This window comes from Scyliorhinus torazame, chromosome 2 (genome assembly GCF_047496885.1).
Source record: "Scyliorhinus torazame isolate Kashiwa2021f chromosome 2, sScyTor2.1, whole genome shotgun sequence".
Taxonomy (NCBI): domain Eukaryota; kingdom Metazoa; phylum Chordata; class Chondrichthyes; order Carcharhiniformes; family Scyliorhinidae; genus Scyliorhinus; species Scyliorhinus torazame.
Window position 1 is genome coordinate 328868094 of NC_092708.1, and position 15853 is coordinate 328883946.

The 15853-nt window shown below is 40.6% G+C and overlaps 1 protein-coding gene across 3 annotated transcripts in view; it reads left to right on the plus strand.

Annotated features, from left to right (window-relative positions):
- Positions 1-15853, plus strand: part of nin (ninein (GSK3B interacting protein)) — a 205002-nt gene that overhangs the window by 131682 nt on the left and 57467 nt on the right. For all 3 annotated transcript variants that reach the window (XM_072489779.1, XM_072489781.1, XM_072489778.1), the window contains exons 6-11: positions 1914-2104; positions 11326-11466; positions 12373-12540; positions 12708-12844; positions 13892-14032; positions 15220-15394. In XM_072489779.1, coding sequence (XP_072345880.1) covers positions 1914-2104; positions 11326-11466; positions 12373-12540; positions 12708-12844; positions 13892-14032; positions 15220-15394 — 953 coding nt within the window. The remainder of the gene's footprint in view (positions 1-1913; positions 2105-11325; positions 11467-12372; positions 12541-12707; positions 12845-13891; positions 14033-15219; positions 15395-15853) is intronic.

Genomic DNA, 15853 nt, shown 5'->3' on the forward strand with positions numbered 1-15853 from the left:
TTTCGGAAGGTAATGAATTTTCTACAAGTGAAAATGATGACTTCCTGACTTCTGCTAGATTTACTGAGCAGAAATATAAAGCCGGGGAGAGGAGCAGCGAGAGTGAGAATATTCAGTGTGTGATATTGCTTCTCCACATGATGGTGGTGGCTGCTACTCTTCTTCACAGGAGCCATTGTGGTTATATGACCAGTAGGTTGTCACAGCAATATTCAAGTGTACCCTCACCCAACAATCATACCCATACCTCTCAACAGGAATTACGTGTAAGTGAATGAAAATCAGACCTCTGGCTGAATTTCTCACCTATTTGGCCCAGGGGTACGGAGTTCAGTTTTTATGCCTCTGCCTCCCCTGCTGGGATCAGGTAATTTGCCATAGATATGAATTCATGGCTGTAACCTTTTTCTCTGTATGACTCAAGAACTGCTTCATTTATTAACGAAGCATAATGATAGTATTCACATGAATAATGATGCCAGGATATCTCACTAAGACGAACATTAAGAATAGGGAACTCTGATCATGAATGTGAAGATCTGAACACTGAAATTGGAAATCCATATTGGGTTTTAAATTTCACCCATCTTGTTCCTGCCTAACTTAGATTCACTTCATCAATTGCTCATGCCTCAACTAATTGCTCCACTGAATTCATGCAGATTCAGATTCCACATGTATGTACACTTGATGTAGCAAACATAAACCTGTAAACTGTCAATACCTGCATATTGCTTAAGTAGAGCAATTGGGTGAGAAAGCAATAACTTGACATAAACCTCAGCCAGGCTGGAGCAAACGGACAAAAAAAACAAAAGCTAAACTTAGATTTACAATTCCCATGGAGGAGGGGGAAGGATAGGTCCGGAGGAGGTATCCGGTGCTTGAAAGGTGGACATCCCCCAGTCAGAAGGGGGCTTCCGATGGAGACACATTGAGAATGGTGAATTTTTCACCCTGAGTTACCCAGCGCCTATCAGCCTGAAAATTGTGGCTGGGTAGGGAAAGGCCCTTAAGTGGCCAATAAGAGGGCACTTAAGGGCCTTTAGTAGGGCAAGAGCAGGTTTCCCGCTGGAGGCCCTACCTGCCCCACTGTAAAATCGTGTCTGGGTTGGGATGGGCGAGATTCTGGAGGAAATCCCATCCATACAATTTCATGCTCCTCCCCTCAACGCCTCTAAACCAGTAAATTTGTTAAGTGAGAAGTAATTATGTATGCTCGAATGGAAAATTAAACATATAAACTGTGTATAGAAATGTGGTAGTTATCAGGGCAGGATTGTCTGGTTCTGCCAACAGTGAGCACCCGCCATGGGTTCCCTGCTGGTGGAGGATGCGAACAGCGGGAAACCCTGTTGACGGTGGCAGGACAGGAAGATCCAATGGCAGGCTACATTTTCTGCTGCAAAACACACCAAAGGAGGGGGTGGGGGGTACGTGGGAGGAGGAAATCCTTGAGAAAATAATGCCATTGGCTGGGCAAGCATTTATTGCCCATCCCTAATAGCCCTGGAGCTGAGTGGCTTGCTCGACCATTTCAGAGGGACAGTTAAGAGTCAGCCACATTTCTGTTGGTCTGGAGTCGCATGTAGGCCAGACCGGGTAAGGATGGCAGATTTCCTTCCCTAAAGAACATTAGTGAACCAGATGGATTTTTCTGACACTCAACAGTAGTTTCATGGTCATCATTCAGAATTTTAAAAATTGAATTCTGCCATGGTAGGATTCAAACCCTGGTCCCCAAGAGCATAAGCCTGGGTCTCTGCATTACAAGTCCAGTCACAATACCACTGCGACACCGCCTTGCAATGTCTTTGTACCAAAAATATTTCTTGTGGTTGCTTATTAATTCCTCATTGATCAATCTTTCCATTCTATAATAAGCCATTAGAAACATTATATATTTTTCTCAGGTCAGTTGAGATTTTGGAACCCAGATGATTTGAACACGTCCCAGAGTGTGTTTGGCGCTGACCCCAAGGATCTTCACAAACGTCTTCAAGCAGTTTCCGAGGAGCTTGGAGTCACCAAAGACAGTTACCTGAGCAGCAAAGACCTGATTTCCATTTGTGATCAGTGTGGGCTTCAGAATGTAGATGCAGAGGTGAGGTTATCGGAGTTGAAAGGACTTGATTAAACTAATTGTAAATTGTTTGTTCTCGGGTATAAAGTCCTTTTTAAATGGAAAAGGAAGTAATTTAAGGTCCATACCCCAAAGGTACTTGTTCCTCAAGAAGCAGAAAATCAATTGTTTATTTATAAGATAATTTCTCTGGTCAGAGATGTACACAAGAATTACTGGATTTTTAAAACAAAATCATATATTTTATTTTCCCCAAAGGTGTATCCACTGCTTGGCACATTTCTGATATCATCTATGATAATATGTAAAGCTGTGAGAGGCAACACTGAATGTTGATATTATACATTTCTTCATTTCAAATGTAAATAGTTGCTTAACTGAGTTTAATTTATAATTTACTGTAGATGCACGGGCATAAGTTTTAAAAAGGTCATATAAAATTTGTCACTTTAGTTATCTTGGATACATTTGCAAAATCTTATAGGATATACATGGGCTCCTCACTGGAGTATAGGAAGCTTCTATTATTTTAAATATTGTTTTGAAGAACAAATTATATTTTAATGACATGCTGAACAGCTTGAAATATCTAATTATTATAATTAAAATCACACAGTAGTAAAAGCTGGTATATTTCTATCACTTGGGTGTGTTTGTGAAGTTTATTTATCTTTCAGTCATATTTTGAAATTTGAAGTACAGATGCACCTGGATTCAGTTGGATCTTGGTAATTGTGGAGCTAATTTGCCAAGATATGCTGCATGCTAATGAGGGATATGCTTGACTTAGGAGTTCTAATTCATTGTAATGATTCATTGAATTTCCATGTGCTCAGATCAAATGTGGACTTGTATTGATTCTAATGAATTGCACAATGACAGTAACAATACAAAAGAACTTCTTTGTGAAATGCACTGGATACTAGGACACAGTGTAGCTTTAGTAACCAATTATGCTAGAATATTTCTGTGATGTGCCTAAGGTCTTTTTCTGTGTGCTGTAGCAATGCATTTGCCTGTCTGCAATATCCCCCCCCCCCCCCCCCACCGCTGTGTGTTTAGACGATAACTTTTTCAGTACATCTCTTAAGTGTTTGCAGGGAGCTTTGTCGACTGCAGTGATACAAACGCTGTAAGGTTAAAGAATAGCTTTGGAAGTGGAAGTTTGTTTAAATAAAACCAATGACACGTTTTGCTTTTTTAGGTAGGATAACAAACGTGTTTGTTTAAAACTGCATGTCCAAGAGTGTGTCATTGAAAATGTTTGAAGTTGAAAAGAAATTTTAAAAGTCCTACATCACAGAATGCACAGTAGTACCCTGTGCACAGAAATACCCTTTTGGGATGGGTCATGGAGAAATGTAACACAGGGTTAGCTTGCTTTATTTAAGTATATTTAAAGGTGAAATGAGCCTGTGAAATTTACCTTCCATACCACCGATCAAAAAAAAAAAAAACATTTTTGATTAAGAAACTATCTGGAGATGATGAATGCCATCAATATCTCAAAATTCAAAACATTTATGTCTTTTTATTGTATAGGTACGTCGCCCATACATTTGTAAATGAGAATTTAAATTGAATATACTATATACCAGGATCGTTAGCCCCAACCAGGATTCCCACTGGCCCGTTGATCAGGCATGATTCCCAAAACTGGATTCTGGCTGGGCATCCAACATGTCACCTGTCTCCTGGCCCACTCCCCCAGCGAGATCAGGCTCTTGCCAGAAACTCATGAGCTTCCAGTTGGAATGCAGCAGACTCCCGGGATGCTCCTGCCCTCCCAACTGGAAGTACCGCGAGTGAGAATCATTACTAAATAAAAGCAAATTACTGCAGATGCTGGAATCTGAAACGAAAGAGAAAATGCTGGAAAATCTCAGCAAATCTGGCAGCATCTGTAAGGAGAGAAAAGAGCGAACGTTTCGAGTCCGATGATTCTTTGTCAAAGCCTTTGAGAATCCATGTGTCTTTGAGAATCATTACTGGTCACTAAAAGCAGAAACTTGGTGCCAGGGACACCGAGGAGGAACAAGGGGGTGAGTATCCTCTCCAAACTACTTAACTCCAAGGTGCCAAGAGGTTCGTTCAGGAAAGGTAGAGGTTGGGGCAGTGGGGGGTCTTGGACTGTGCTGGAGGGGCTCGGGTAAGAGGTCTTTCTCCAGATGGGGGTTTTGTGGCAAATTTTCCCTGTGTAGTCTTGAAAACATTTACAAGCCTTTTGATTTGACATGTCCAGGCTTCATCAAAGGAGGGACTGCTTTCTTCCTACAGCTCTTCACAGTTCATTAACTCTGAAGGGCTTCCTCTTTTGAGCAGGTGTTGTTTCTAACCGCAATCCCTTTTTAAAGAGGCTTTTCTTTGTTCTGAAGTGTTTCCAAGGAAGAGCATGTGCTCTGTCTGAGTGCTGCCCCCAGGCATCTTGGCAGTGCCAGGGGGTGGAGCCGAAGGTGGGGGCCTGAGGGGGAGCCTTGCCAGCCTGTCACTCACTCTTGGAGGGGGTGGGGGGTGAAGTGCTATTTTGAGATCTGGGCACTATTCTGAGGATCCGGCCATGCCGGCTTCTCCAGGTCCCACTGTGAATCACCCCTGGCTACAAAACATCTTTGAAGAAAATTGCGCTCTGGATCACTCTGATCTACCAGGGGGAATCACACCTATTTTCCTGCTGGAGACTGAGCTTCAAACGTTTTGGGGAGAATTGCATCCCATGCTAATATTTATTAAACAATTTGAAGTAATATACTCGACAATTGGCTTGGAAAATTGATGGAAAAGGCATTGTAAAGCCATGGGTAAATGTGCCAGGCAATGTGAAACTGAGCTAAATCAAGAATTTGTTGATATCAATCACCCGATTTTTATTTTGGTGGGGATGGTGGTAGTTGTATGATTTTTGTTTTTGGTTGCAACTCTCCTTGGCTAAGAGGGAAAAATATTTTTTTTAAACCATGTCTGTCCAACAAGTTTGCACATTTAGGGTGGGATTTTCTGGCCTTTCCTGCCGGCGAGCAACGCAAAAGGTCATTGACTTTGGGACCAGAAGATCCTGTTGGCAGCCAATGGCTTTAGATGTCAGCTGAAGATAAAATTGGAGTTGGCTGAGATTGCTTCCTCTGATCGCCTACTGAGACTGTAGCTTACTGAGACTGTATGTAAAACAAAGTAATGTGGCCTACTGACCTGGCCTTTAAATTTTGAAAATTTCAGTAGTTGGAAAAAAATGTTCCTTGCAATTTCACTCGATGTTTCTTACCTTAAGCCCAAATTCTATCATTATAGGATTACTCCTATATGACTGCTGCCACAGCCTATCATTATCACAGTGGGAGACCTGTAAGTTGAAGGCTTTAGGGCTGTTTTTGGTGTTACCGCGTTGTTTACAACCGAGAGCACTAAGATGGAGCTTTTTAATCTGCCGGTCACCGCACCCAGCAGCCCTTTTGACTGCATCCGAAATGTTTGCAAGGATGACGGGCGCGACTCCAAGCCTCTGAATTGGGAGCAAAAATTCAGCCTTATGGCAGCCTTCATAGCCTCAGGAAGGGTATATCTTGCCTGTACAATCACTTTGAGGAAATGACAAGTGGTTAAAGAAAGATAAACTGTCTTAGATGTCTGGCTGCATATAGATATTTTTAATAAGAGGTTAAATATTTGAAGGGATTTACATGTATTGAATGGACTTTTAGCAATGAGTGTAGTGAAGTCTGTAACAGATACTTAGAATTTTATTTTATTTCTCTCAGCCTGGCTCCTGAGGACTGCCCATGGTGGATTCAGGGTGAATTGGCATGGAGGATGTAAGGGCAAAGAGGGCTGGGTGGGAGGATATGGGGTTACATGAATTGGCACTAAGTTTGCATAGGGGCTATAATGGGGTTTGGGGGTAAGTAGAGGTTCATGGGTTGGCATGAAGGAAAGGAGATGCCATGGATGTGGGTAGAGGCACATTTGTTGGCATGGAAGGTATGAGGAGCCCATGGGGATGGGTAGAGGAACATAGGTTGGCATGAAAGGTATGAAGTGGCTGAGGGGCATGAGTTGGCATGAAAGGTATGAAGTGGCTGAGGGGCATGAGTTGGCATGGATGAGGCATGGGCAATGTGTGAGGGGTGAAGGCTTTAGGGATGATTTGGTGTTACCACATTGTTTACAACAGAGAGCACTAAGGTGGGCCTTTTAATCAGCCGGTCACCGCACCCAGCAGCCCCTTTGACTGCCTCCAGAATGTTTACAGGGATGGCGGGCGCGACTCCAAGCCCCTGAATCAGGAGCAAAAATTCAGCCCGTAGTCTTATAGCAGCCTTCAAAACCTCAGGAAGGGTATACATTGCCTGAACAACCTCTTTGAGAAAATGACATGTAAAGTGTACTGTATAAAGCTTAACAACTTGGTGTTCCTAAATTTCTAAGAATACATTTGGAAAACTATCATACATACTAAAGGCTACTAGTTAAGTTAAAAATTTTAAATGTGCGTTTGGGGTAAATCTTTCAAAAAGGTTTCTTGTTTGAGGATTGTTGGAGTGGTAGGAACTATTTAGTGGGATGCTGCAGAAATTGGCGATAGCACTCCTCCTATTTCTAATTCACATTAACAACTCTGATTCAAAAACTAAATGCAAACTGGTAAAATCTTCAGATCATAGATTATCATTGAATTTACAGTGCAGAAGGAGGCCATTCGGCCCATTGAGCACCCTACCGAAGGTCAACACCTCCACCCTATGCCCGTAACCCCACCCAACACTAAGGGCAATTTTGGACACTAAGGGCAATTTATTATGGCCAATCCACCTAATCTGCACATCTTTGGACTGTGGGAGGAAACCGGAACACCCGGAGGAAACCCACGCACACACTGGGAGGATGTGCAGACTCTGCATAGACAGTGACCCAAGCCGGAATCGAACCTGGGACCCTGGAGCTGTGAAGCAATTGTGCTATCCACAATCCTACTGTGCTGCCCTGATCCTACAAAACCACGAGAAGACAATTGTTTCTGAGGCAACAACTTGGGAATTACAATGAATTGAACAAAATAATTAATGGTTAGAACAATAAAAGGTGAAATTTACAATTGTAAAATATCATGTAAGTAAACAACAGGTGAAATAAGTACTCTTGTGACTGATGTTGAAATAACTAAGATGGGAGCTCAAAGAGATCTAGTGGTCTTACTGGACTTGACACACACTATGGCCGAGATTCTCCTGTCCCGATGTGATTGGACTCACCATGTAAGATTTGGCCGATAGCCAAAAGTCCATTGACTTCCAGCAAGACCGGATGATCCCAGCCGTGGGCAGATCTGAGAATTCTGTCCTATGTCTAACAAATGCAGTGCAACAAACTAACACAGAAAATAGAATGTTGAAACTAGTTAACATAGACAATAGGGTGCCAGTGAGAAAATTGTACTTAAACTGGTATATTACCCTGGTTAGAACATACCTCAAATTCTACCTTCAATGCGTATCATGACTCAAGGGAAACATTCAAGCCCATTGAGATAGCTGGGAGACCATCTACAAGACTGAATCCTAGCTCCAGGGGACAGTGGAAAGATTGGAGGCACCTGGACTCTTCACCTTCAAGAAAGATTGAATGAGAGGTGACATAGAAGTACAAAAGATAGTAAGTGATATGGAAAATATAAGCCAGAAAGTTTAATTTAAACTAATCTGAGGGTAAACGTTGGGTACATTGGTTCGTACTAATGAAGGTTAACTGAAGCCTGATATCAGGGGACTTTTACACCAGGAGTATCAGCCAGGTTTCCATTAAAGCCAAGTTGATGCAATCATCCAAAATAAATTAACGGATGACCAGAGGCCTGTTCGCCAATTAATGGACATTCTGTGTGGAGATGAGTAGTGGAATTGTGAGACCACATCCGAGTCCACAGGGTAAGCAGTGGGAGAGGTGAATAGTCCAGAAAGGAAATTGGCAAGACAAGTCCCCAAAGGACACGTTGGGCAGGAGGTTCGGCAAGAGTGTGGGATGGGCCAATTAGGGTTGTTTCTCATAATGAGACCATGGCGGGTGCCTTGATGAGCCTTCACAGAATGCCACGAGAGGCACAGACGAACGTGGTAGCCAAGCCTGGGACAGCAACAAGACAACACCAAGACTCAGGAATACGAAAGTTTGGTTCGGAAATTAGGAGGGTAAAGTACCTGAGAGGGGAGAAGTGAAAGGAATCATGACAATAAAGGAGAGTGGCCTAGGAGAGGTAAAGTGAAAGGAAGAAAAGAAAGAGAAACATTGGAAATAGAGAGATGAATTTGAATCCAGAGCAACTAGCAGCCAAAATGCTTATGTGAATGGACTTGGGGAAGGTTCAAGTTACATACGCCAGGTTACATAAAAAAATTACGAGACATTAAAAATCTGATAATAAATGGGAAGGAGTTCAGAGTTGAAGTTGGAAATTAACGATGACTTTGATGTCGTGGAGTCAACTTGTAGTCTCAAGCTATTGACCAAATTTAGAGGTGTGGAGAATTAAGTACAGAAGCTGTTTTGATGACACACAGGTGGAGGTATTCCTTTGGGAATGATGATGCAGGAGGTGTACAGGATCAGTTTTATGATCCGAAAGATGATGGCAGACACCATAAAATCCAGAAGCAGGAGAGGTTTACTACTCGCCCCAAGCATGTGATTTTCTGACCATTGTAGCATTTGACTAGGAGAATGTGTTGTTAGATAGCTAGATCTTCCCAAAATTCACATTGTTGCAAATGTGTTGATGTGGGTTGCAAATGTGTTGATGTGGGTATGTCCATTTGGAATGAAGTCCGTATGATGGCTACTGTTTTGAATCACTGAAAGCTGCCTGTCAAGTGACAGTACAGTTTCTGGTGTGCTCAGTGAGTAAATGGTTTATCTGTGTGACTGTCTAGAAACCTGGAACTCTAAACCTATCTGGCAGACAGACAAATTGGACTATTTTAAAAGTCCAATATCTTGGAATATCATCTGATTGTCCATGATTATCTATAGGTCCTCAACACAATTTGTAACACTAATGGCATAGCTTAAGCCGCCACCTACTAATTTCTCGATGAGGCACTTCAACAGGTATTAAGCTCCTACTTTAAACAGCCAAATGCCCATAAGTGCTATCCAGGGCACCTGAAAAAAGGTGCTGCATGAATGTAATAGTGGAGCAGTGCCTGTGCAGATTGTTAAATTTGCACCAGAATGAAAAATGATTGAGAAACATTCCAATTTCTAGTTAGAAGAAACTCAAATGTGGGAGATCATTTTGTGCAAAAGTCTTGAGGTGACAGGATGTGCAGGAACTGACTATCCAGGAGCATGTCCATTGTGCTTTTTGAGATGACTTTTAACTCCATACCCAGATTACTGCAAATAAAGTCATCCTCTGGTCGTGCATTTGAAAAAGAAGATTGTTCAAAATTCAAGGGATGAATTTAGTTTATCAGGATTACAGTGAGTGCTTGAAATTGTAAAATGGAACAAAATAGACAGTATAATGTTATAATACTGCATATTTGTATCCATTCACAGGATACAAAATAGGGAATTAAAGGATAAAAAAATGAGATCCTATTATTTGATTGGAACCTTTGAAAAAGTATGCCTCCTCAAAATCAGCTTGTTTTGAAATTGGCGTAACATCAGCATTTTCGCACTGCTGCCTCACAACGCCGAGGACCCGAGTTTGATCCCGGCCCCGGGCTGTCTGTGTGGAGCTTGCACATTCTCCCAGTGTCTGCGTGGGTCTCACCCCCACAACCCAAAGCTGTGCAGGGTAGGTGGATTGGCTGCACTAAATTGCCCCTAAATTGGAAAAAATAATTGGGTACTCTAAATATTTTTTTTAATTAGCATATTACATAGCTACATTTCCACAAAGTCAATAAAAACACATTTTTGTTGAGATGTAACAGTGTCACATGATTCCCATTATAATGGGTGAATTTCTCTTGAATGACTTCTTAATGTGTAGTTTAACTTGTATTCACCTGGAAAATAATCAGACGAGCATAATTAAACAAAGAATACTGTCAACAGAACCTCAATGGGCACACAGCCAGGTGCTGAATTAACTTAAAAGGCAGTGTGAAATGGTTGCATTTGTAATAGCCTTCTCATTGTAGGCATGTTGGCTCCCCCCAGTGGCTAATCTGGAAACTAATCCGAAACATGCTCCACATTACATCAGCTTCTATTAACAAATGTTCACACTTCAGCTTGCTGCTGCCTTCAAACATGATTGTGGGGTTATTTTGGAGCAGGCATCTACTGCAACATGGTGCGATTACCCATTCTATGGATTAGATTCTGTTTCTATTGCTATTTTATTTTGCAAAAAATACAATTTATTGGATTGGCACTATGTTTATTATTGCATGAGATTGTTTTGATCCCAGTATGTTGTTAATAATGAACATGGTGTCAAGTTTCACTTACATCATGCTTTTATTCAAATGAATAAAATGGAATAATTTTACAAAAAATACAATCAATGATGTATCAACAGGCTTTAGCACTACAAAAAATGAGTTGTTTACTTATTTTTGTTGTGCTAATATGTTTGTGCTGGAGAAGCATCCTCAGTAATTCCCCAAAACAGAGTTGCTGTTTAGGCGGTTCCACCAGAGGGTCAGTACCCAAAAGTGGAGTTCTGGAAAGACAATATTCCTGGAAGGCCTGATAAACCACCTGACTCAAGAACAGTGCTGGCAAATCTGAACATTAATCTCTGCTTGAGGAGTACATTTTGCGCATGAGAATCATAAAGTAGAAGGAGTTTCCTCTTTTAAAATCATTTGTCTTTAAGGTAATTAAGTGAGAACATTATTTAAATTGGAGTCCAGGTCATAATTTCCACAGGCTTCATAATTCCTGCTTTAATAACCCTTTTGCTTTTTAAAAAAAATGTGGGACAATGATCAGATTTGCAAAGTCATTTGTAACTGGTGAAAAATTCACAATGTCTAAACTACTGCAATTATTCTGATTCATTTTGATTATCTGAGCAAATTAAGAATTTTATTGGTTTAAATTATAAAATAATATCTGAAAACAGCACTCCTGCATGTTCTGTTTTGCAACTTTACACATATTAGAAGATAGGCATGGGATATATGCTTTGAAAGCTCTACAGTTTTCATATACTTACAGAAGTTTGTTACCACTGCTGTTACTAATGTTTGCACTCTGTTGCATTGAGTTTCTGAACACTTGCTTCTGGTTTATAGGTTCTGGATGATATATTTCAAAAACTAGATCAAGATGGCTTAATGCGTCTTGAAGATTTCCTTTATGGCATCTTTAAAAAGTCAGTACCTTCATCTGGCTCCACTCCTTACAGACAACTAAAGAGGCATCACTCTCAGCAGGTACTGAACAGAGGCAGCCTCAAACAATTGCGTGGTATTGCAGTCATTTCACTAAGTAAATTCTTTTGTACTGACTTTCCACTTGGTATATTTTTTGAATGGGTTAACTAAAACGCCAGCAAAAGATCACCTTGTCACTCCATACTTGGGGGTACATTTTCCAGTCCCGCCCACCCTGGGAATTGCCACAGGCAGGGCCGATAATTGAAAGGTCCATTGACCTCTGGTAGGAATTCCCAGTCCCGGGGTGGTCGGGGCTGGAAAATCCTGCCATTCTTCTCCTTTCACTGAGATGAACAATCGTTTCTCACTACCTCCCCACGTTACGGGATTTCACTTGACCAAGTTCAGCATCTCTGATCACTCCTGCAGGCAAGTCCCTGAATCTTGTAGTTCAGTGGGTGCCTGTACCTGCTGAAACATCTAGATAATTTGTAAGTGAGCCCAGTGATTGAACAGTGAAGTAAAAGAGTGAAGAAGGTGGAGGTTGGGGAGGGTAGAGGAAAAGATGGGAGAAGGGAAATGGGGAAGTCATCTCAGTTTGGAGATGCTTGCTTCTACAGTGATCTCAGTGAGAGGGGCAAGTGGTTACACTTATTTTTCTGCCCAAATATGGGGGTTTAGATTAATGTTGCAGGGGTAAGGGGAATGTTTCCAGCACACTTTGGACTGCTGAAGACTCCTGCACTCCTTGTAATACAGGTCAGGCTGAAGCTGAACAAAAATGTTCTTTAGCGAGCGATGGCAGTGTATCAGTATGGTTAAATGGGTATAAATTCAGAATGTTGTGAGGAAGAATTAGCTTGGGTATGAGGAAAGCCTGGGAGACATGTGTTGTTGCTAAGTTTACAAGTTCAAATCAGTAAGCAATGTCATTATGTTTTTCTCCCTCTGTTCTTGTGTTAGCCATTTGATGAAAGTGGACGGCGGACTGCTACCCCATCTGCTATGACAAGTACGATTGGCCTTCGCCTGTTTTCATGTTTAGATGATGGGACAGGTTACACCTCAGCAGATCAGGTCTTGGACACTTGGCAAGATGAAGGAATTGAAAATGGCCTTGAAATTCTAAAGGTATGACAACAGATTGAAGTCCTTGTGTGAAAAAAAATGCTTAAATGTACTGACCTGCTTATGTTTTATTTTGATCACTACAAATTAAGATCTCGGATGTGAGTGTGATGTGCCTCTTGTTAATGTCGTCCAACATGGTGGCAAACATAAATGATTACTGTTTTCAGACCTTGGAGTTTGCTCTTTATGGGAAGGTCAATCTGACAGAACTTACCCTGGCTTTGGAAAACGAGCTCCTGATAACAAAGAATGGAATCCACCAAGCTGCCCTGGCCAGCTTCAAAAATGAGATTAGGCATTTAAAGTAAGTCAATTGTTTCCTTTTCTTTTTAGTTGAAACAAGAGAACCAAAGAACTCTTTCAGATTACTTTAGCGTATGCCTGCACATTTCTTAGTCCATACTGATTGACAGACACTGATTGTACTGGTGTCATTGTGAGACAGCTTCTAAAGCTCAATATAGGTGAGCTGAATACTGTCTTATTAATTTATTTTTACTTTAATTTTTTTCACTTTAATTTTAAGGGAAAGATTTGTATCCAGTTGCAGTGCAGTTTCTAAATTAGAATCTGCAGCAATTTGGAAATTGCAGAAAAATAGTCAACTTAAATATTTATGTTGCAGTAATTAGGGCTATCAGCTTATTTTTAAAAACACACTTGGTAGTACCTTAAAAAATATATTTTTTAAAGGATTATGGAATTCCCTTCTAGTGCAGCTAGTAAGTATTCTGTGCATTATGGCCCTGAGCCACATAGACCATGATGGTCTCGGATTCGTCCCTGATATGTTGTGAGTTAGACAGTCTCCTCCATCATAGCAAGTGTGGATGTCACAATAATCCTCAACATCATCCCTTAAAAAGGAAAAGATTAGGTGAGATACCATCCAGCAAATCCTGCTGGCACTGTGTGTGTGTGTTAAGTTCGGATACCATTCTCAATGGTAGAAAGTGAAGTGTCCAGAAATGTCCTTGTACCACAGTGACATTGTGACTGGGAACAGTGGATAAGGGCAGTACTTTCCATTCATCAAATCACTGGAACAGAATTCAGTAATGCAACATAAGGGCAGCTTTTAAACTCCCCGTAAACAATCAATGCAACACGCTAACAAAGTGCAACAAGTGCATTTATTGTAACTCTTTGGAACAATGAGGGATCACAGAGGGACTCAGCAAAATCAACTTCCACTTTAATTGAAGAAAATGAAATAAACCGTATACAGGATACCCAGTAAATCCTCAAAATGTTGACTAATTTCAGTAAAATGATTCTTTAAACAAAATTCTTAAGTTGAGTACATTGTGATCAACCGAGTGTCATGAAAAGTAATCACTTCTCCATACAGGGAGCGAGTTGATCAAGTTTTAAGAGAGAAAGAAAAACTTCGAATGGACTTGGAAAAGGCAGAAAAGTTAAAAAACCTGATGGCCTCTGAAGTCGATGATCGTCATGCTGCTATAGAACATCTCAATGAATGCAATATCCGGTACTTGACAATTATTTGGCTTCTGGCACGTACCAGGTGTCTTATTTTTTTTCCTTTAAGAATTTTGCATTTGTTATGAATCAATCGCAATTATATTAGGGTGGAAGGTCATTTCATTGCAAGAGAAGAGGGGAGACTACAAGAAGAGTCACTCAAGGCTATTGTCATTTACTACTTTGAACCTGGCCTAAGAATATTAGCAGAAGCGTAGATTATTTCTTTTCCATCCATCTTAATTAGCAATTAGACTTGAGCTTTGAAGGGACTGGCCAGCTTAAATGCAATAGTAAAATAATACATTGAGTTCTACATGGTATATAAAACATTCCTATCCTTCTAACATAGCATATTCAGCTTGCAATGTAGAACATTATTGTGTTACCTGGACCCAATGATTTGGAGAAATTACCATTACTCCAAACAATTATGGATTAACTATTTTAAATAAATATATTAGTTATGGCAGTCAGTGAAATTCAATTTGTGTTTAAGATGAATAATTTGAAGCCTTCTTTTAGCACAGAAGAAGACTGTTAAATCCAGTAGAATTAATCTAAGAGGACAGCTGTTAATCCTTCAGATATCATTTCTGCAACCGCATTTCTCGGTTATAGAGGCCAAGTTCACTCGGAGAAACTGATGTTAGACCTTTGAATGAGAGGGTGGTACTATAACAATTATAATACCTGCTCTCATTGATTCACATTGGGATTTATCAGATGAGTTTCCAGATATATTACACTGCTATTAAATGCTCCCTGTATTTTATGTATTTGCGGGAGCAAGGAAAAGACAAATCTGATTGGAGCAGCACTTAAAAAAAATTTACAGTGGCAATGTTGAAAATGAGGAAAAAGCCACTACACGGATCGTTGGAGTGAATAATGTGGTATTGTGGGGAGATATAAAGTATAAATATGGAGTACGCCAGTTTTCTGCAAATCTTCATGCCAAATCAGTGAAAAGAAACTCTGTTCGCTCGAGTTTCATGATATGCTTGGAAATTTAATGTAAATATTAAAATCCCACATTTCTCTTGTTAGCTGCCCATTGCATATTCATTCTCTGAGCTGAGTACCCTGACTTGTTGAAAGTTGTTCTGCTGTTCTAATGCACCTAAATTAAAAACTTACCCCGCACATAAGCAGATTGCTGTCGTTCATTCTGTTGCACTCTTTATTGTTTAGCAAGCTGGAGCAAGAATACAGGAATCGCTTTGCTGCTTTGAAGGCAGACCTAACCAAAGAGAAAGACCAGATTTCCCACCAGGCCAGTAAGCAACGAACAGCACTCGAGAAAGAGATCGAGAAAATGAAAGTGGAGGATGGATACCTCCGGGACCGACTTGCACTGTCATTGAAGGTGAAAATTCCCTTTTCCCATTATAATTCCAAGTGGCTATTCACCAAGAAAGAGGAGGAACTGTTTTGAATGGTTAGATTATTCTTTCAGAGCTACAGGCAATATGCCAAAGAGCTTCCTTTCAGCTGAAACAAACAGCTGAACATAACTGTTTGAACCAAAATTGTGATGAATGTTAAACACTCGGGTTATTCTTTCTTTATCTGCATACACTAGATTCCTACTACACTTACTTAATGCTTGTTAAATATATATGAACATGACTAGCCTGTTGTGATTTTCTTACAATCATTTTAAGTACAGCAAGTAATGCAACATGCAGAGGTATTGGCAATAAATTTAGCTTCATACACACTTCGCCCACGTGTTTTCCCAACTCTTCTCTGTACATAGGGGCCAGTATGAATGTGGAGATTCTGTTAGAGGTCTGCTTAAAGAAGGAAGAGTCTTCCAGGGTTC